Genomic DNA, 22,875 nt, shown 5'->3' on the forward strand with positions numbered 1-22,875 from the left:
CCCACACAATGGGGTCAAATACAAACGAGGGCAATTTCTTCACAAAACTGGGGGACCCCATTTGCAGAAAAATCACAAACTTTTTTTTAATTATGGTGTTTACAAGAACCTAAAAATTACACCAGCAGTGTCTATGCAAGTGTAGACAATGGCCAGTGTGAGCAGTGGTGAAGCAAGGGCACAGTAGAAAACAGGTGGGCAAGGAGAAGGCAGGCAGGGCAAGACTGGGAAGGAAGAAGGTGGACCGCAGCGGGAGCCACCAGAAGCCAGAAAGGCAGTTAAGCAGACAAGGTGGTGGCAGTACCTGGAAAAAGCAGCATGGCTGTTCCCTTTTTACTCTAGGTGATGCTCCCTTCAGGAAGAGAAAGGAGACAGACAAGCAGTAGACAGAAGGAGGTGGATGCACTGCTGCTTCTTTCCCCTTTCCTGAACTCCTGTCACTGCAGCAGAAGTAGCCACGGAAAAGAAGGAACTGTTGCGGCTGCTTGCTTCTTTCTTCCTCCCCCATCTGCTGCCTGAGTCCCCTGCCCACCAGAGAAAAAAGTCGGGCAAATGGAAGAAGAGGGAGGAGGAGGAGGCTTCCCACAGATATTCTCTTTTATTATTTTATTTGAAACATTTATAAACCCACCTGTGGTGGGATGGCCCTACCACCCCACAAAGGTGAGAGGACTTTCTCCCCAGACTTCCCCTGCCAGCTCGCAGCCCAGTTACGGAGCTGGGGCAGAAAATCTCTGATAGTGTGCCACAACTTTAGGTAAGATCTACCCCCTCCCTTAGTCTCACCTGAGGTTGACACTATCGGGGTGTGTTTCATTAGCATGCCAAATAGCAAGTCTGTGAGTAAGGAAGTGTGAAGGTTCTTTAGTTAAAAACCTTATTGCCGCAAGGCACAAACTTCAGGTAGCTACAAGACAGATTCTAGGTACAGCTAAGAAAATGAAGAAAAGGAAAGCTACTGGCTAATTACTTAAAATCCTTGGACGATATGGTCTTTGCCAGTTGCATGGTGCCTGCCAACCAAGGCGCACCTGCAAGCATTCTCTGGTATAATTTCCCTCTATCATCCCTCACTGCCACGCATGCATGCATGAGCATGCTTCCCCAACCACCACCACCACAACTACCTCAATCAAAGGAACAGCTTCACTTTTCAGACCCCTCCCCACGTGAACTACTAGGGCCTTAGCCAATCTGGGTGCCAGGTAGGGTTGCCGGGTCCCTCTTTGCCACTACCGGAAGGTTTTTGGGGCGGAGCCTGAGGAGGGCAGGGTTTGGGAGGGGAGGGACTTCAATGCCATAGAGTCCAATTGCCAAAGCGGCCATTTTCTCCAGGGGAACTGATCTCTATTGGTTGGAGATCAATTGTAATAGCAGGAGATCTCCAGCTACTACCTGGAAGCTAATGAAAAGAGACGTATGCTGATACAACGAAGTTAAACAAATAACAGCACCAGCTCAAATATATAATAAAGGAAAATTTACCTTTATAAAGATTGATTACCTTCACAACACGTATATGAACCAAGTAATAAATACAAAAAAGGTTACTTCACCAATAACTCATTTGTAAAGTTCATAGAAGTCCAAAGCCAATCAGGAGAATGGCATAAGTTTCCAACTCAAATACAAAACTGTAATCCAGTATATAATTGTGGTCCAGGTCCAAAGACTTTCCCCACTGCCAAGTCCAGAGACTTTCCAATCCAAAAAAGGTTAGTCCAACAAAATAGGTCCAGTCCGAAATGGCACCTCCGGATAGGTGATCGTTTCACAATATGAAATTGCTTCTTCAGTTGATTAATATTGCCTTGGTACTTTTGAATCTTTAATCCTTATAGATAACGAAAAGCTTATATATAGGGCTCAAAGGCCTCTGAAAAACAACATCATGCAGTGAGCTATTAACTATACAATACATGCCAATTATTCAAACAAATTAATTTCATACATTTCAGCTTACCAACATTGGACCAGCCATCTCACAATTCCTCAGGCTTTGCCTTGGCTGGTACCGAGTGCAAAACCCGCACAGAATAAATCCCTATTGCCAGATAGCCTACACCTGTGCGCGTGGTTGGTAATTTTCATTTAAAGATAGCAAGACAATTCAAATTCATTGTTCAGACCTAATGGGGTCATAGATTTAAAAAGATGAATAAATCTCATTTCGTGCCTGTGCAGTAATTTGGCGACGTCTTCTTGAGTATAGGGGCGAGGTTTGTATTGCCATAAGGCAAAAAATAAAAGATCCTTGTCCGTATGGCCTTTTTCTAAGTAATGATTGGTTAACGGAGCCTCACGTGTGTGGGAGCGTATCCTTGCCTGATGCTCACCGATACGGATTTTTAATTGTCTCGTTGTTGAACCGATGTATAATAAAAAACATGGACAAAAAATTCCGTACACCACGTTGGAAGAGCTACAATTAGTAAATTGATTGAGTGTAAATGTAAAATTAGTATTAGAAGAACTTACTTCCTTAACCGGCAAGCAATACGCGCACATTGCACAAGAGCCGCATTTAAAGTGACCCTTCGGTCTCAATTCTTGCTTACTGTCTAAGCGGTCCGTTTTAACCAAATAATTACGCAAGGACTTGGTCTTTCTCAGCCCAAACAAAGGAAATTCGCCGCAACCAGGCACATTGTATAATACGTGCCAATGTTTGCGCACAATTCTCTGAATTGCCTTATGGCAATACAAACCTCGCCCCTATACTCAAGAAGACGTCGCCAAATTACTGCACAGGCACGAAATGAGATTTATTCATCTTTTTAAATCTATGACCCCATTAGGTCTGAACAATGAATTTGAATTGTCTTGCTATCTTTAAATGAAAATTACCAACCACGCGCACAGGTGTAGGCTATCTGGCAATAGGGATTTATTCTGTGCGGGTTTTGCACTCGGTACCAGCCAAGGCAAAGCCTGAGGAATTGTGAGACGGCTGGTCCAATGTTGGTAAGCTGAAATGTATGAAATTAATTTGTTTGAATAATTGGCATGTATTGTATAGTTAATAGCTCACTGCATGATGTTGTTTTTCAGAGGCCTTTGAGCCCTATATATAAGCTTTTCGTTATCTATAAGGATTAAAGATTCAAAAGTACCAAGGCAATATTAATCAACTGAAGAAGCAATTTCATATTGTGAAACGATCACCTATCCGGAGGTGCCGTTTTAAACTGGACCTATTTTGTTGGACTAACCTTTTTTGGATTGGAAAGTCTCTGGACTTGGCAGTGGGGAAAGTCTTTGGACCTGGACCACAATTATATACTGGATTACAGTTTTGTATTTGAGTTGGAACCTTATGCCATTCTCCTGATTGGCTTTGGACTTCTATGAACTTTACAAATGAGTTATTGGTGAAGTAACCTTTTTTGTATTTATTACTTGGTTCATATACGTGTTGTGAAGGTAATCAATCTTTATAAAGGTAAATTTTCCTTTATTATATATTTGAGCTGGTGCTGTTATTTGTTTAACTACCTGGAAGCTGGCAACCCTAGTGCCAGGACCTGGGGCTCAAGCCCGTCAGAACATGGGCCCTCCAATCAACAGGTGAGAACATATCAAAGAGCTACAATGTTTTCCCTTTAGGTTGTCAATGACCTCTCTATCTTGAGAAGTGCATCTTTCCCATACTTTGCCTGTCTCAGGAACACCAATGCACCCTTCCATCACTATAACTGTCACAGAATATCTCGCCCATCTGACCCTCATCCATAGAATCATGGAATCACAGCGTTGGAAGCGACCACCAGGGTCATCTACTCCAATCCCCTGCACAATGCAGGAAATTCACAACTACCTCCCCCCCACACACACACCCAGTGACCCCTACTCCATGCCCAGAAGATGGCCAAGATGCCCTCCCTCTCATAACCTCCCTAAGGTCATAGAATCAGCATTGCTGACAAATGACCATCTAGCTTCTGCTTAAAAACCTCCAGGGAAGGAGAGCTTACCAGCCACAACACCACCTTACTCCCATGTGATGTCAGGTTGGTAAAAATAAATAAAAATGGTACAAAATACAAATCTTACACACACACACACAAAATTAAAACAGCCACCAGGAAATAAGCCTGAAAAAGAGAGGCATAAACCTAATTTTCTCTGGAAGGCTGTTCCACGAAACCAGATCAGCCACTGGAAAAAGCCCACAAGAGGGAAGCAGGAGAATGTGCCTTTGTAGGGGTCAGAACAACTAAAAGGCTGAGCAAACCTGTAGCAGGGAGAAGCAAACCAGGAGAAGCAATCTCTGGGTGGCCACCAGGTCATAAAGGGTTTTAAAGGTAAGCACCAGCACCGTAAACTGGAATCAGAAATCACTGGGTAGCCAATGCAAGGATTGCAAAATATATTTAACAAGTGGGAGCCTGAGAAACTGGCATGGGGGGAATCCCATCTTTCTCCCCCACTGCAGCTCCAGGCCCCACCACCTACCTTTATCCCACGCCCCCACAGTCCTTCTCTTGGAGGGCTCCGGAGTGGCTGCCAGCATGCTCCTCTGGCATGCCCAGGCTTGGAGCAGCTGCTGGAGTGCTCCTCACTCCACCTGTAAGTGCGTTGTCTGTGAAGTGCAGACTACGCTTTTTAAAAACTGGCAAAATTTAAAACCCTCGTTGTTGTTTTTTAGTTTTCAGAATTTTCTGCAATTTTCTTGGGTACTCCCCAAGTTTGAAGAAACATCAAGAGAGCCAGCATGGTGTAGTGGTTAAGAGCAGTGGTTTGGAGCGGTGGACTCTGATCTGGAGAACAGGGTTCGATTCCCCACTCCTCCACATGAGCGGCAGACGCTAATCTGGTGAACTGGATTTGTTTCCCCACTCCTACACACGAAGCCAGCTGGGTGACCTTGGGCTAGTCACAGCTCTCTTAGAGCTCTCTCAGCCCCACCAACCTCACAGGGTGTCTGTTGTGGGGAGGGGAAGGGAAGGTGATTGTAAGCTGGTTTGATTCTTCCTTAAGTGGTGGAGGAAGTCGGCATATAAAAACCAATTCTTCTTCTTCTTCATTAATTGGGGGTCAGTGTGCCCCCTATCTGCAGATGTAAGTATCCGCAGGCAGGGGGCACAGGTGGGAATTAGATATGTAGGTATGGTCCATGCTGCCGGCCCTGATAACTGATGGGCTGTTTGCACCTACTGCAGTTTCTGAATAACCTACGAGTGCAGCTGTACACAGAGCACGTTACAATAGTCAAGCCTTGAGATTACTGTTGCATGGATCAGCGTGGCCATATTGGCAGCCTCCAGATAAGAGAAATGCTTATGGGCCAAGCTTGGCTGGCAAGATGCATTTTTGGCCTCTGCAGTCACCTGCTTCTCAAATAACAGAGTTGGGTCCAGCTAAGCCCTTTGTGGACTCTACCAAGGAATGCTGGACCCCTATAACATGAGGAGAAAAATACCCATCACAGCCTTTCTGACCAAGCATCCCTTCCCTCTTGTCAGAATTTTGTTTGAGAGGCTACTGATACTAACATCAAAAATGAAAGAACAATTGAAAACAATCAAGGTTTACAGTGCAATCTTAAGTAAAGTTATAACCATCGAAGTCCATTGGTCAGTAAGCTCGAAAGGGCACAACTCTACTTAGGGATTGCGCTGTCAGTCACAGGCATGGATTCAAAGGCCCACACGGTAAAATACATGGCGGGGACTTCAAAAAACAAACCCAAAGCATTGTTTTGTTATTGAGATCTACCCAAGATGTATCTTGGTTGTAGGCCAAAACCAAAATTATGAAGATTATTACTACATGAACTTCTAGTTGTGGGACAGCATCATCTTTCCTAGAGAGGTTCATATTGCTCAATTGCACTGACAGAGATAAAATACTATAATTCACATTTCTTACATTTTTGGGGATCAACATAGCAAACTGCACATCCTGCTAGAACTGTGGTATGATTTTAATGGATCAGGCCTGCAGAAAACAATAGGCAAGCTTACCGCTGACTTTCATGGGATAAAATTTGTATCCACGCTGGCAAGTCTGAGAATTCTTCAGTTCTTGAACCATTTCACATCTTCGTGTTAATTTCCTGATGGCTTGAGGGGGCACGCTAGGTTTTCATTATTAGCAACAGCTGTTTGTTTTGTAAAAATATTACCTCAAACTGCATTTTCCCCATTGAAGATTTTGGCTCCTTACCTTCTCTGAACATCCATTTCATCTGGAGAAGGTCCATTTTGAACCTGGCGTTGGGTTGTTGGACCTGGAAAATATTAAAATAGCAATGCCATTATTAATAATGCAAAGGAGTAATAACATTCCTAAAGTACCCTGAAGAATAAGAGGCTATTCAAGGACAAGTTAAAAGGAGTACACACAATAACAACAGTGGTGGCCAACCATGATAGAATGAATCTTCATCACTGCAAGATGTTAGTCTAGCTGTGGTTAATGCCTGTTTTGATGACAGTGGCCGCGCCAGCGCAGGGGGGCAGGCAGGGGACGGGCAGGGAGAAGGAGTTGCCTGTTTGACGGCTCCCTATCCCAGTTCAGCCTGGTATGCCGGCGCCGGGAACGGCAATGCTACGCTTGTTTTTTAGCAGGCGCAGCCTCGCTGTTCCCTATGGGGCAAAAAGCCCCGCTTGAAGGGAAAAAAGCTGTGAAACGGCTTCTTTTCCTTCAATGGCTTAGGCGAAAAGGCTTAGGTGAAACGGCCGCTGCACCTCTTCCTAAGCAGTTCCCCTACGCCAGTGATGGCGAACCTTTTAGAGACCGAGTGCCCAAACTGCAACCCAAAACTCACTTATTTATCGCCAAGTGCCAACACGGCAATTTAACCTGAATACTGAGGTTTTAGTTTAGAAAAAACAACTCATACATTAATATCTTTTGTCTTAAAAGAAAAACACAATAACCGAGCTTTTAATGATACAAACAACTTTTTGTGAAAAGGTAAAAGTTTGCATTTGGCATGCTTTTGAATAATCTAGTCCAGCTCCTGTATCTCACAGTGGCCCACATCTATAATAAGGAGGTAGCACATACCCATCAGGGCTAGTAACCTGTGATGGACTTTTCCTCCAGAAATTAGTCCAATCCCCTCTTAAAGGCATCTAGGATAGATGCCATCACCACATCTTGTGGCAAGGAGTTCCACAGGTTAATCACATGCCGGGTAAGTGGGTGTTCTTCTTTTATTGAGCAGAGGGAGAGTAACTGGTCCTCGGCACCCCAGCACCGTCTTTTCTGGTGGCTGTCTGCTGGTGTTCTTTTGCTTCTTTTTACATTGTGAGCCCCTTAGGGACAGGGAACAGTTAGAAAAGTGAAATATAAATACTGTCAATAATAGTAATACTGTGCAAGATTGCATTTATTTTTTTATTAAGCCAGCAGTATCCTAGTTGGATGGCTGCATCATGCTGTATTTCATGAACACTCACAGCTATGTGAAATTCTGCATGCACTTCTTTTCCAATAGGATTGGAGAAGCAATTCTGTGGTTTAACTTTAAGATCATATAAAAATTAGTTTTGTGTGATGTTCTTACAGATAAGCTTCCAGCGGGCAACAAGGCAGGGCCAGCGGCATTTGCAGGGTTGGCACAGCAAAGCCCGCACTGTGGCCCGAGCGCTCTGCTCCCTTCCAACTATGCCACACTGTGAGCTATGCTCCCCTCCAACCTAGCTCCTCTCCAACCCCACCACGGGAATCACCGTCACCACAGACTCAACAGGCCACCATCCACGCCGAACCCTCACACCACATGTGAGCCACCCGCCTTGTAGAGGAAAACGCAGGAGCCTCCGCTCCCAGTTTCTCTATTAAGGTGGCCATAGAGACACTTTTAAACAAAATGTGGCGCAGAGTGGTAAAGCTGCAGTACTGCAGTCAAAAGCTCTGCTCATGACCTGAGTTCGATCTTGATGGAAGTTGGTTTCAGGTAGCCGGCTCAAGGTTGACTCAGCCTTCCATCCTTCCGAGGTCGGTAAAATGAGTACCCAGCTTGCTGGGGGTAAAGGGAAGATGACTGGGGAAGGCACTGGCAAACCACCCTGTAAACAAAGTCTGCCTAGAAAACGTCGGGATGTGATGTCACCCCATGGGTCAGGAATGACCCGGGGCTTGCACAGGGGACCTTTACCTATATTATGTATAATACAGGGTCATAGAAAAGAAAAGAGGAAAAGAGGAAGACCGAACAAGAGATGGATTGACTCAAAGGAAGCCACAGCCCTCAATTTGCAAGATCTGAGCGAGGCTGTCAAAGATAGGACATTTTGGAGGACATTGATTCATAGGGTCGCTATCATCTGAGCGAGTCTGTCAAAGATAGGACATTTTGGAGGACTTTGATTCGTAGGGTCGCCATGAGTCGGAAGCAACTTGACGGCACTTAACACACACACATTATGTATAAATGAAGTAAGTAAGTAAATAAATAAATAACCAGCACAGCCACAACTCTGACAACAAGGGACTCTGCTTCCCTTGGTAGGGACATCATAGGAGATGCCTGTGCAGAGAATTCAGAGATATTGGTTCTTGTAGGTTATCCGGGCTGTGTAACCGTGGTCTTGGAATTTTCTTTCCTGATGTTTCGCCAACAGCTGTGGCAGGCATCTTCAGAGGAGTAACACTGAAGGACAGTGTCTCTCAGTGTCAAGTGTGTAGGAAGAGTCAGAGAGGGGTTGGGTTTGAGCTGAGTACTGTCCTGCAGAAGTAATGTGCTAATCATTGTCCTGTAAGTATCAAGATAATGTACTAATGAGGGTGTGGTATGTTAATATGGAACCATTGTATCCTGAAGTGTTCTGTTAAGTAGCTTAACAGATGGAGTAGCTATGGGAAGTCCACTCAGTCCAGTAAAAGCAAATTTTTACATGGAATATTTTGAAAAGACACATTAGAATCGGCACCTTACAAACCTACAGTCTGGTTCAGGTTCGTAGATGATACATTTACCATTTGGAGCCATGGTGAAGAAAAATCAATGGACTTTCTAAACCATCTTAATAATATCCATCCAAACATTCAAGTTTACCATGGAAAAGGAAATTGAGGGTAAACTCCCATTTCTTGATACCCTTGTCAAAACAAACTTTCAGTTAGGTCACAAGGTCTACCGGAAACCAACTCACACAGATCGCTACTTACACAAAAACTCCAACCACCACTCCCGACAGAAAAGAGGAATAATCAAAACATTAATGGACCGTGCAAGACGGATCTGTGAACCACAGTTTCTCAAGGAAGAAACTAATCATTTAAATCACGCACTGCTAGCAAACGGCTATTCTAAGAATGAAATCAGAAGGGCCATTAAACCAAACAAAAATCAGAAAACTCAGGAAAAACAGTCTCCCATAGGAAAGGTATTCTTGCCATTTATTAAAGGAGTCACTGATAGGATGGAGAAACTTTTGAAAAAACATAACCTACAAACGGTGTTTAAACCCACCAAGAAAATACAACAAATGCTACGATCAGCAAAAGACAAAAGAGACCCCCTCACCTCTGCCGGAGTATATCGTATACCTTGCAGCTGTGGAGAAGTTTACATCGGGACCACAAAACGCAGCATACAAACAAGGATAAAAGAACATGAAAGATACTGCAGACTTGGCCAACCTGAGAAATCAGCAGTGGCTGAACATGGACTGACACAAACAGGACACAGGGTCTTATTCCAAGACACTGAAAGACTGGACAATTCTACCAACTATTTTGTCAGATTGCGCAGAGAAGCCATTGAAATTCATAAACATCAGCACAACTTTAACAGAAAATAAGAGAGTTTAAGAATGAATAAGGCTTGGCTTCCTGCCCTGAAAAACCTCCAGACTAACAAAGGCTACAGTCAACAATAGCCATGCAGATTAGCTTTGGATTTCACACATTAACAGATCAGTTCAGGGTACAATGGTTCCATATTAACATACCACACCCTCATTAGTACATTATCTTGATACTCACAGGACAATGATTAGCACATTACTTCTGCAGGACAGTACTCAGCTCAAACCCAACCCCTCTCTGACTCTTCCTACACACTTGACACTGAGAGACACTGTCTTTCAGTGTTACTACTCTGAAGATGCCTGCCACAGCTGCTGGCGAAACGTCAGGAAAGAAAATTCCAAGACCACGGTTACACAGCCCAGATAACCTACAAGAACCAATGAACTCTGACCGTGAAAGCCTTCGACAATAATTCAGAGATATGTTTTGAAAAACATCTTCTGCGGGGATCTCTGAGATATACAGGTACCTCTGGCACAACAACTGAAATTTTGCTAATTTTAAGAGAAGAGCTTGTGAGGAATTAGCCCAACGATCCAGGAGAATTCAGGGCTGATTTCAAAGATCTTAGTAAAAAGGGCTTGCTTCCTCTCATTAGGATGGCCAAACTGATACAATGAAAAGTACCACAATGCAGATATTGCATTGCCAGGAATGGCTGTAGCTACCAGGTGCTACAAAAACTACCTAGCCCTGTATTAAGGTCCTCATGACCTCTGCCTACAGGGTGCTGCTCTGTTCTGGGCACGTGGAGTTCAGTTTTGCATTTACTCCCTGCCAAACTCATCCACACATCCAGAAGATTATTTTTAGCAGCAGTCAGGTTTCACATACACATGACTCGCCCAAGGTAGGATCAGACGCTTGCTGCAGCAGAACTGACTCCCCGTTACATGGAAATCCATTCAACTGAACCATGAAGTGGTCATTTAAAATGAAAGCTGTTTCAGGAACATGGAAATTTAGGGAAAACAGAAAAACACAGAGCTGGAAGGGACCCCATGGGTCATCTAGTAAAATCCCCTGCACAATGCAGGAAATTTACAGCTACCTCCCCTCCCCCCACTCCCCCAATGACCCCTGCTCTATGCCCAACCAGGGAAGGGGGGCGTTTAACCTTTTCTAAGCTCACTGAATCGCCTCCTCCAAGTACCTTTTCCCTCCAAACACATTCCCTCGGGGGAAGGCCAGTTGGGGTATTGGTGTGTGGAGAACAGAACAAGTTGAAAGGAAAAAGCGTTTGTTCTTCCCCTTGCTGCTTCTCCTGTCTGACTCCTGGTTGCTTTGCATTGTACCTCTTTTTCCTTTGCAACACCCCTCCCACCTTTAAAATGCGACAGAAGAGAGATCTTCATTCCTGTTTGTATCTGATGAAGGGAGCATTGACTCTTGAAAGCTCATACCCTGAAAATCTTGTTGGTCTCTAAGGCACCACTAAACGCGAATCTAGCTGTTCTCCCCTCTAAAAGCTTCTTCCTTCCTGAACACCCTGTCATTAAAATAATAATAAGGGCCCGTATGGAATTGGGGCTCAGTTATACAAAGTCAGCTCTTCATTGAGATTCCTGCTCTCTTTTTAACTTAATAGGACCGATCTGCATATAACAGGTTGGCACGATTCTGTGTGCTATTAAAACATGAGCAACAGCAACAATTAGTAAGCACGCTGAAGATATCTTCTGGGGTTGTCATGTGACCTGTCCCCTATCATGACAGTTTTTTGGGAACCAGCCCAGCAGGCTAATTTTTGCAGATGAAAACAATGATCGGGGAGGAGGTGGGTGGCTATTCCCCCCACCCAGGCTGTTCTCTCTCTCTCTCTCTCTCTCTCTCTCTCTCTCTCTCTCTCTCTCTCTCTTGTTGGAGCTGGGTCTTTTACAATTCATTCAGGAACTATCCTGCTACTGCTTGAAGTCTCCTCCGCCAGTTGTATTGTAATAAAACCCCTGGATTTTGCAGAAGCATCCTATGACTCAGCCTTGGGCATATTTTTGGGAACACCGATACCGGAAACATGCTATATTAAGTTTTGTGCTCACTTTCAGCGGATGACAATTAGTCAGAGCATCTCCTGGGCTGAAGAACTTGGAGCTGCTTTCACTTTGATGCCTGCGTCAGATCTCAGAAGCTAAGCAGGGTCAGCCCTGGTTAGTTTTTGGATGGGAGACCACCAAGGAATACCAGGGTTGATGTGCAGAGGAAGGCACTGGCAAACCACCTCTGTTAGTCTCTTGCCATGAAACCCCCAAAAAGGGGTCGCCATAAGTCGGCTGCGACTTGAAGGCACTTTACACACACACACTGCTGTTTTATCCAAAGACCTTAGGCAGATCATGAGAGGGAGGGGCAGGAAGGTTTGCCTCTCGTGGCCCTTTTATGCATACCCAGGGTAGTGCCAATTGCCACTTTGGGGTCAGGAAGTAATTTTTCCTCCAGGCCAGATTGGCCAGGGATCCTGGAGGGTTGTTGTTGTTTTTTTGCCATCTTCTGGGCGTGGAGTAGGGGTCAGTGAGTGTGTGTGGGGGGGGGAGGTAGTTGTGAATTTCCTGCATTGTGCAGGGGGTTGGATTAGATAACCCTGGTGGTCCCTTCCAACTCTATGATTCTATGATGTTCATAAGCTTATTGCTACTGTGCAATAACTCATCAACGACAGCCTGTCTAGCACAAAGACTCCCAAGGTCACCTGTAAGCCTAGCTTTCTAATACTAGAACAGTCCAGATATTTGACTACAGCTGTTTTACCAGAAGGACATTATTATTATTGCATGGAATGAATTATTTACTGAAAGTCTCTTTATTCCTTTTCCTCACTCTCTTGGATTCTGGGAACAGCCTTATCCCATCTAACAGATTCGCTCATTGTTCTTCTCATCAGTAATGGTGGGTGCTAATAACGATCCCATGTAGACCCCAGTGGTATGTGGGAAAGATTTGGGTTGGGCCCATCCAGCATTTCAGCTGAAGAAAGTGGTAGGTATTCTTAAAATATATGTATAACAAGTAAAGATATAAGTTTAATTATTTTAAGCAAAAAATAAGTAATAGAAGTATAATGATGTTTATGATAGTTAGGAATGACATATTACAAAGTCTCCTAGAAGCTAGATAGAAGAATGATTTGGAAATTGAGATTATAGTGTTTAAGTGAAATAAACACAGAATATGGGTCATCTGAATTGTTTAATTAGAATATAATTGAGAGATAGATGGTAAAAATAATAAAGCTATGTTATACCCAGACTAGAGTTAGGCACGTGAATGGTAGTGTAGTGCTTAAGAACATAAGAAAGGCCATGCCATATCAGACTAAGGTCCATCAAGTCCAGCAGTCTGTTCACATGGTGGCCAACCAGATGCCTCTAGGAAGCCCATGTGTTAGGTCGAGTGTAAGTGATTTTGAATGGTGTATGTATTTTGTGTATTGTATGTATTGGGTATGTTGTCTGTATTGTCTGTATTGATGTTGTAAGTTTAAAATAAAAACCAGAGAAAAAAAGAAAGTGGTAGGTAGGAGGATCCCATTTTGACCACTGGAAAGGCTGTGTTGGAGACTGTGGGGCCCCCGTTTTGGACAGACGCCATGCAGGATGGGGGCTAAAGAGAGGTGAGGAATCAGGCAACATCAAGCAGGAAAGCTGATAGGATCCAACCAATGGGTTGTTTTTTTTTTCCACAAGGACTCCCATCTCCCCAAACTCCAAGGAAACTCCAGGCACTGGCTGGATGCTGCCTCCAAAGCAGGCAGCTGAAGAACAACACACAGTTGGGTTAGTGAGGAAGGACAGGACTGGGACTGAGAACTTCCCTCCCAGGCCAAAGTCCTCCCCACAGCATCCTTCCAAGTGTGAGGCTGAATTATTTCTTGCAGGCTAATGGACCACAGAGGGTAGAAAATAGAGAGAAGTGATTAACTGGTCTCTAAGACCACTTGGGGAGGGAAGGCAGCATGGTATAGCCTGATCTCATCACATCTCAGAAGCTACCCAGGGTTGGTACTTGGATGGGAGACCATCCTGGGAAATTCTGCAGAAGGCAATGGCAAACCACCTCTGTTTCCCACTTGCCTTGAAAACCCCTTGCTGGGGTCCCCATAAGTTGGTTGCAACTTGTGTGTGTTTAAAATATCATCAAGTATGTTAATTACTCAACTTGAAAGCCAGAATTTAACTGTGTGTGTGTAAAGTGCCGTCAAGTCACAGCTGACTTATGGCAACCCAATAGGTTTTCAAGGCAAGAGACTAACAGAGGCGGTCTGCCATTGCCTTCCTCTGCATAACGTCCCTGCTATTCCTTGGTGGTCTCCCATTCAAACACTAATCAGAGCGGACCCTGTCACAACAGCTCGTGTGAATGGGCAGTTGCCAATCTTTTGCAGGCTGGTATCCTTAGAAGACCTGGCAACCTTATTCAGCTGGTGCACCCAACTTTTTGAAACTTAAAACTGTGCAGCTCATATAATTCACCTTTGAACAAAAGGATCTCTCAAAAGCTTATGCCTCAAAACTCTTCTTGTTGGTCTATTAGGTGCTACTTGACTAGAATCTGATCGTTAATACAAATAATCAAAAGCACGCTTTCACATAACAGGTAACAGGTAAAAAAAATAGCTCTGTAATTTCGTTCACACCCAATAATGAGAATTCTGAAGCTCTCTCCCTCTCCCCCAGTTCCTATCACAGTTATAAATATTCCCATGTGATTGCCATGAGGCAAGGAAAGATGGCTGCTCCACACAGCAAATTTTGGCCCTCATTTAACAAGTTTCTTAAAAAGCTGTTTGTGTGATAAAAGAAGAATGATGGGAGTGGGGGAAGAGGGCCAAAATACCTTTCAGATGGCACCAGGCACGTGCGCGGTTCTCCTAGACTGGCGTTATCTGGGGCAGGATGTTATTCATACGAGCACTGAATAGCCTTTTGATTGATTAGAAAAAATAATTGTTGTGGGAAAGCATACTGCCCCATCCGCATCAAACCCAAAGAGATCAAGGAGACCACAGGGGGACACACCAAAAGATCACCAATGGGCCACTTCTGGCAGAACTATGGAGCTCTCAAAACAACGAGCCAGAGGCCAGTTTATTCTCTAGCCCTGCACAGGAAGGTGATTCAACTGGATTTACTCCCAAGTCAACGCTCAATGGATCGCAGGACTTATTTTACAAATACACCAAATGCATTCTCTAGCTACAAATACTCATGGGAATGTATGTGTGTATGAATTGCCATCAAGTTGCAGCCGACTTATGGCAATCCCTTATGGGGTTTTCAGGGCAAGAGACTAAGGCTTTTTGCACATGCCGAATAATGTACTTTCAATCCACTTTCAATGCACCTTGCAGCTGGATTTTACTATGTGAAACGACAAAATCCACTTGTAAAAGATTGTTAAAGTGCATTGAAAGTGCATTATTTAGCATGTGTGAAAACGTCCTAACAGAGGTAGTTGGCTTTGCCTTCCTCTGCATAGCAACCCAGGTATTACTTGGTGGTCTCCCATCCAAATATTAACCAGGGCTGACCTTGCTTAGCTTCCAAGATCTGACGAGATCAGGCTATATCACACTGCTTTCCCTCTCCTCAAGGGAATGTATGCCAAATACATAAAAGCAGATACAGGGCCTAAAGTAAAAAAGAGTACTTCTTCTATCTGCTGAGACAGAATAGGAATACAGAGAATACTGTGAAAATGTTTGAGCCATCCCACAGGCAAATAGCTTTATGTGAGAAATAATATAGGAACACAATTCTATTTTTTAAAAAAAATCTGTCGGACTACCTTTTTAGAGGTGTTTACATAGGAGTAGTTCCAATACAGCCAATAGTACTTTACAAGCATGGGAGAACAGAATCAGGCCTTGAGTTTACAAAGATATTGAAATGTACACTATACAGAGTTTATTTTTTCTAAAGAAAATTCAAGAGGGAGACCTTATGGCAGGGGTCCCCAACATTTTCCAACCTTTGGAATTCTGACAAAGTGGTGGGCACAAACTTCAAATAGCCTTGCTCCCGATTTAACTTCCAATGCTCAATTTTGGCACTGTAATCATGCACAGGGAAACATTATGCTAAGACCTCCAGATACGGTTACTGTTTTGTATGAATGGGGAAACACACATATTTTTCGCTACATGTACAGCTTTCGCGTGCATAAACACATTTCGTTAAAACTCTTGAATTCTCTTCACACATACCAAAGATATATGTATAAGCTTTGTCATCTTCCGCTGGCACTCAATGGGGCAGAGAGGGAATAATGAGAGCATCCCACAATGCCACTTCTAGCTGCGTAAGTGAAAGTGGAAATCTATGGTGAAAACCATGGAGTTTTGGGCGCATCCTAGAGCATCCCATGAAAGGAGACACCACTTCTGGTTATGCAGCCAGAAGTGATGTTGCAGTGCTATTAGGGTAGTAGAAGAAGAAGAGTTGGTTTTTATATGCCGACTTTTTCTACCACTTAAGGCAGAATCAAACTGGCTTACAATCACCTTCCCTTCCCCTCCCCACAACAGACACCCTGTGCAGTAGGTGGGGCTGAGAGAGCTCTAAGAGCTGTGACTAGCCCAAGGTCCCCCAGCTGGCTTTTTGTGTAGGAGTGGAGAAACAAATCCAGTTCACCAGATTAGCCTCTGCCGCTCATGTGAAGGAGTAGGGAATCAAACCCGGTTCTCCAGATCAGACTCCACCTCTCCAAACCACTGCTCTTAACCACTGCACCACACTGGCTGTTGCCCCCAACAGTCTTCTTACCCTAAACACAGAGAACACAAAATGGTAACTGTACATGACAGGAAAATTGCATCTACAGCACACTCTTGTTATGTGCAACTGCAGCACCAAAATCAAACATCTGAAAAGGGCTCTATGGGAAAGTCACATTGGAATACCCTGGGAATCACCTGCTCGTTTTTGGAGACTGCAATGCTCTGAGCCAGACCTAAGTAATTTAGCAGCTGATCAATTATGCTCTAGTGAAATACAGGCTAATAAGCTTGCCACCTGTTGCTGGAACACTGCCGAGTAGCATCACGATGCTCAACATTCCCCGCACTAAGTAAGGGCTGTTAAAATTTCATTACATTGATCAAAACACTCTGGTGTTTACAGGTCATTGAGGACGTATGAAGAGTTTCCCCACTGCTTATGCTTAATGAGAGCATGAACGGCAGCCAGAAAGAGTGCACGGCGGAGGAGCACAGTCCCCCCCTTTCCCCCAAGCACTCGTTCAAATAGTGTGACAGAGTTTTCAAGGCGCTCAGATTTGAAATGATACACAAAGTAAGATCAATTCAGCAACATGTAGAAAACGAAACCTCGCTGAATCAAAAGCATAAATCTGACAACTAAGCAGCTACATATGACATTTAAAATATAAAGTAGCTCTAGTATGATCGCTGTTGTTTTAATTAGTCGGGGGGGTTTAAGAGAAAAGTAGCAACGGGCAGGATTTTTTATTTTCAAAATTCTGTTGCATCCATTTCAAATGGGGAAACTAATTAGTACCTATTTATAAAGCTTTGGGCAGTTTTTTTTTAAACTTACAAGTTGTTATTGCACCCATTTTTATAAATGAACAGTGAAAACTAAACAATGCCGACTCAAAGGGGCACTCTGCCTGTCTGTGGTCTCTCCCATCCAGACGGCACCCTTCCCCCACGGCTCTTCCTTAATTAAGTGAATCTTTTTAGAAGAGAGACGCAACACAAATATTCATTGTGCCAAAGTGAAACACCAAAAGGCCAAATGTTAGAAGAATAAACACAAACCTACTTCTGCTCATAATGTCATTTGTCAGGAAGGAATTTCTTCCTAAATTAGTTTATAGTAACAACAGATTACATGGTAAAATAATGCACGGACTACAGATTGCAGATATGGGGATGCATAATCAAATGCTTCCCCAAATTAAGCAGAAAAAACCTCCCCATTCCTCATTTTCTAGGTGCTGACTCTTTTTTATCTGGAAAAGTGTTCAGTCGTACAATTTCCCCATCTGCAGCCTAAAGTGGTACTGTCCAGAAACAGTTTTACCATACCATGCAACCTGTTTGTGTAGTGGATGGCTTGGCTTACCTGCCTGTGTTCTGTGTTTATGGGGTTCCTCTTGCCTCAATCCTCGCTTTCTCTTGAAAACTATCAACTGGCTCATGTGACGGTTAACATGATTGTGGTCGATCTGGTGATGGACAGGTGTGACAGGCCTTTTCTTGATATTTCCATTTTACAATTCTATAAACAACTTAAGAACATAAGAAAAGCCATGCTGGATCAGACCAAGACCCATCAAGTCCAGCAGTCTGTTCACACAGTGGCCAACCCGGTACCTCTAGGAAGCCTACAAACAAGATGACTGCAGCAGCATTGTCCTGCCTGTGTTCCAAAGCACCTAATATAATAGGCATGCTCCTCTGATACTGTAGAGAACAGGTATGCATCATGACTACTATTCATTTTGACTAGTAGCCACAGACAGCCCTATCTTCCATGAACACGTCCACTCCCCTCTTAAAGTCTTCCAAGCTGGCAGCCATCACCACATCCTAGGGCAGAGAGTTCCTCAATTTAACTATGCATTAGGTCAGTGGTTGGCAAACTCACTAGTCAACAGAGCCAAATATCAACAGTACAACGATTGAGATTTCTTTTGAGAGCCAAATTTCTTAAACTTAAACTATATAGGAAGGTACACGGTTTATTAACTTAATAAACTTTAATTAAAGTTTTAAGTCTTAATTAAACTATATGTACACTGAATAAAACTTGATATCATACTTAATGATCTTATTTATTGATAAAAATTAAATTGTAAGTAAGTTATCCATAAAATTAAATCACGACAATGACTAACAAACACTTAATGTGAACAATGGCCTTGCATCTCCCCGACCCCCACTGACCTCTCGGTTTTGTTCACCGACTTCAAGGAAATCAGAAAAAATGTATGCGCTGGGTGGCTTTAATGCTCTCCAGACCATCACCAAGCACAGTGCCTCGTCTCCCTGTTTACACATCACCCATGTTACAGTGGGTTTGTAACCAAACAGGGGGAGGGAAAGGAACTAACCATAAACATGACTCTTGTAGCCCAAGCAACAGCATTAAATCCAACCAAGAAAGTGTATTTATACGCAATCACATAATGCTAGGGTTGCCAGATCCCTCTTCACCACCAGCGGGAGGTTTTGGGGCAGAGCCTGAGGAGGGCGGGGTTTGAAGAGGGAGGGACTTAAATGTCATAGAGTCCAATGGCCAACGTGGCCATTTTCTCCAGGGGAACTGATCTCTATTGGCTGGAGATCAGTTGTAACAGCAGGAGATCTCCAGCTAGTACCTGGAGGTTGACAACCCTATATAATGCCACATGCCACTGAGAAAGGTTGTCAAAAAAAGTTACCAATTTCTCTTACTTTGGAAAACTGTTTTTTTTTTTTTTTAACTCTTAGCTGAAAAAATTGATCTTGAGAATGAAACAACATCTTGGTCGGAATCGACACTACTGAAGAAGGTCAGACTGACGAAGGTTTTATATCTGTAATGTAGAAAAAAAGTTGTAACCAGCCATACTGGTTTATGCAAAAACCCCACAAAACACACCAAAAATGCAATACATTTTTTTCCAAAGCTTGGTTGGTCCTAATAAAAAGTATTGCGTGGATTTTTGTGTGTGTTCTTTAACCCAGAACCGTTCAAGGGTCGTTTTGCTTGGAAGCAGTCAGATAAAAAAACATAATGGATGATAAAGAACAAGCAAAGCAGAAAAGGCTTATATTCTCTATGTCCTACCACACTTACTTGCTTAAGCCACAATGCTAGAGGGCACTTCTGAATTTAAAACAACAGCTTTGTTCGTCTGTTGCAGCTCTTCAAAGCTCACACATTGGGAAGAATAGTACATGTAACTGAGTATTTATTTTAAGCTTCCCCTGGATCCGCTTGTAAAGCACAAAATTAAAATAATAATAATACACCACGCTGAGAGCCAGTGTGGTGTAGTGGTTAAGAGCGGTGGTTTGGAGCGGTGGAATCTGATCTGGAGAACCCAGTTCGATTCCCCACTCCTCCACATAGTATTGCCAGCTCCGGGTTAGGAAATACCACGAGGTTTTTGGGGTGAAGCCTGAGGAGGGTGGGGTTTGGGGAGGGGAGGGACTTCAATGCCATAGAGTCCAATTGCCAAAGCGGCCATTTTCTCCAGGAGAATTGATCTCTGTCGGCTGGAGTTCAGTTGTAATAGCGGGAGATCTCCAGCTACCACCTTGAGGTTGGCAACCCTACCTACACATGAGTGGCGGATGCTAATCTGGTGAACCGGGTTGGTTTCCCCACTCCTACACATGAAGCCAACTGGGTGACCTTGGGCTAGTCACAGTTCTATTAAGAGCTCTCTCAACCCCACCTACCTCACAGGGTGTCTGTTGTGGGAGGGGAAGGGAAGGGAAGGTGACTGTAAGCTGGTTTGATTCTGCCTTAAGTGGTAGAGAAAGTTGGCATATAAAAAAAAAAAAACCAACAACAAAACCAACAAAATAAAGCGCTATCAACTTGCAACTGACTTATGGCAAAACCCCATGGAGATTCAAGGCCAAAGATGAGCACAGGCACTTTGCAATTGCCTTCCTCTGCATAGCAACCCTGACCTTCCTTGGTGGTCTCTCTTCCAACCACTAACCATGGCCAACCCTGCTTAGCTTCCAAGCTCTGACAGGCTTTAGCTAGTCTGGGCTAATCAGTCTGCACCTCAATTTAAGTTTTAAAAGTCACATTGAAGGGAAAAAATGGGTTGCTTCTTCCACATGCGGCAAAACTCCTAAGAAGTCTTCAGCATTCTTCTCAACATTGTTTTGGGGACCAGGATAGCTTTTTAAAAGCCACTAGTCCTTGTCCCTCTCCCATTCTTATTAATGTCATTCAGTGTATGTGTGTGTGTGTTAAGTGCCGTCAAGTCACTTCCGACTTATGACAACCCGATGAATTAGCCAGTGTGGTATAGTGGTTAAGGTGTCAGACTAGAATCTGGGAAACCCAGGTCCAAATCCCTACTCAGCCATGGAAACTTGTTGGGTGACCCTGGGCCAGTCACACACTCTCAGCCTCGACCCTGGCAAATATGTGGATGGCAGATCTCCAAGCAATACCAGGGGTGTGATGTGGAGGCAGGCAATAGCAAACCACCTCTGAATGTCTCTTGCCTGGAAAACCTTATTGGGTCACCATAAGTAAGCTGTTATTTGACGGCAAAAAAAAAAGAAAAGTATTAATGACCTCCAAAATGTCTTATTGTTAATAGCCTTGCTCAGGTCTTACAATTTCCTAGCCCTATCAAAACCTCATCGGGAACTGTAGCCAGCCTTGATCACTTTTTTAAAGAGGGAAGTACAAAATTTCCCCCATCCTCTTTTAAAAAATAATAATTTTATTAACAGATATAGATACAATCACTGTTCACAAATACAGGAAGACATAAACACATAAAGCAAACAAAACAAAACAAAAAGAAAGAAAGAAAAAACAGTGAAACTATAATTACAACACTATTGGTTGAGGGCTTAATATTTGTTGCAAATTCTTACACACACACACACACACACACACACACACACACATATATATCTTTTTTCTTTTCTTTTTGATTACAGGTATAAAAGGAGAACAATAACAGCATAGGTGGTTAATACATATAGAAATGAAAAGAAGAGGAAGGGGTCATTATAACTTTAATTTATTTTCCATAATCTTTGAAATGGTTTAGATCCATGTTGAATTTCTTTCAACCATCCTCAATAAAAAAGAGAGTGGGATGAAATACAGCTCCCCTTCACTGTAATAGTCAACACTTCAGCAGTCCTTTTCTATATTGTTAAAATACTGCATTTCTGTTAGTATGGATTTTTTTTTAAATCCACAAGGGGCACTGCATTTTAATACAATTAAAAGAAATGGTTTCCCCATTTTAAGAAGCATTTATTTATTTATTTATTTATTTATTTATAGTCCATCTTTCTCACTGAAGCTCAAGGTAGATTGCAATTTTTAAAATGCAACAGAAAAAGTATAAGCCATACAATAAAACTAAATTACAAAAATCAGAAAACAATGTAATAAAAATAAGATAATACATAAACAGTATGATTTAAAAACTGCTTACGTTTTTTGACAGACACTGAAAAATGCAACCCCATTCTTTTTGTAAAAGTGCTGTCCTGGATAATTCTGTTTTACTATAACCATATTCACAAAATGGGAAAAAATGCATCTGGAACCCTATAGGGGGAGCAGCTGGGGGCAAGATTTAAAGTACAAAATGCCCACCCAGCAGAAAAAAAGGTTAAGGAGAAAAACACCTTCCACTCCTCAACACCAAACTACAGACATCCGACGTAGCTGCTCGTTTTTAAAACAATCCCACAGTTTTTCTACACACACCTGTGTGCAATGTCTACTTGGCCTCTCAGTTCTGCACTTCACATTTATTAAAAACCATGTATATTAACATGCATTTGAAAAATATGATTCAATTCCCAATAGCTCCCAAGTTCAGTTAACGGCTATTAATAAAGCAGCAGGCTCAAAGCAAACATAAGGAAACATTAACAGTTATGTCGCTTCACATATGTTGCTAATTTTAATTCGGGGGCTTCCCCCTCCCCCAATCAACTCTTCTTTTTGTCCCCATCCCCTCCACTCATCAAATTCCTCCTCCCACATCTCCCGATATTATTTAATTCTAACCACCTCTGTAGTTTAATCAGCAGACTCTGGAAAACAAGAGACCCGAAAGCTGGTTAAAGTCATAAAAATTTTTCCCCCGGGGCTCGCAAAGGAAGTGTTGTTTCAAAAACGGCTACTGTCCAAACATACTGAACTGGAAGGGGGGGGGGAAGCTCCCCACTTTTCCCTTTACAGACGCAGTTTGACTTTGAAAAAGACACTCAAGGAACAGAAAAAAAAGAGGAAAAAAGTTTCCATCACCTACAAGACATTCTGCACAAGAGGATGCAGTCACACTGACAAAGGCAGAAGCAGTGACAAATCCATTCCCTGTTCACCATAGTACGGTGGCACCTTTGCGGAGACGCCTTCAATGCAACTCTTTCATGGC

General features: G+C 43.1%; 1 protein-coding gene across 1 annotated transcript in view; it reads right to left on the reverse strand.

Annotated features, from left to right (window-relative positions):
* EVL (Enah/Vasp-like) overlaps nucleotides 1-22,875 on the reverse strand; it is a 153,040-nt gene that overhangs the window by 30,034 nt on the left and 100,131 nt on the right. Inside the window, exon 4 of the mRNA XM_056851405.1 lies at nucleotides 6,169-6,232. Coding sequence (XP_056707383.1) covers nucleotides 6,169-6,232 — 64 coding nt within the window. The remainder of the gene's footprint in view (nucleotides 1-6,168; nucleotides 6,233-22,875) is intronic.

This window comes from Euleptes europaea, chromosome 6, assembly GCF_029931775.1.
Source record: "Euleptes europaea isolate rEulEur1 chromosome 6, rEulEur1.hap1, whole genome shotgun sequence".
Classification (NCBI taxonomy): Eukaryota; Metazoa; Chordata; class Lepidosauria; order Squamata; family Sphaerodactylidae; genus Euleptes; species Euleptes europaea.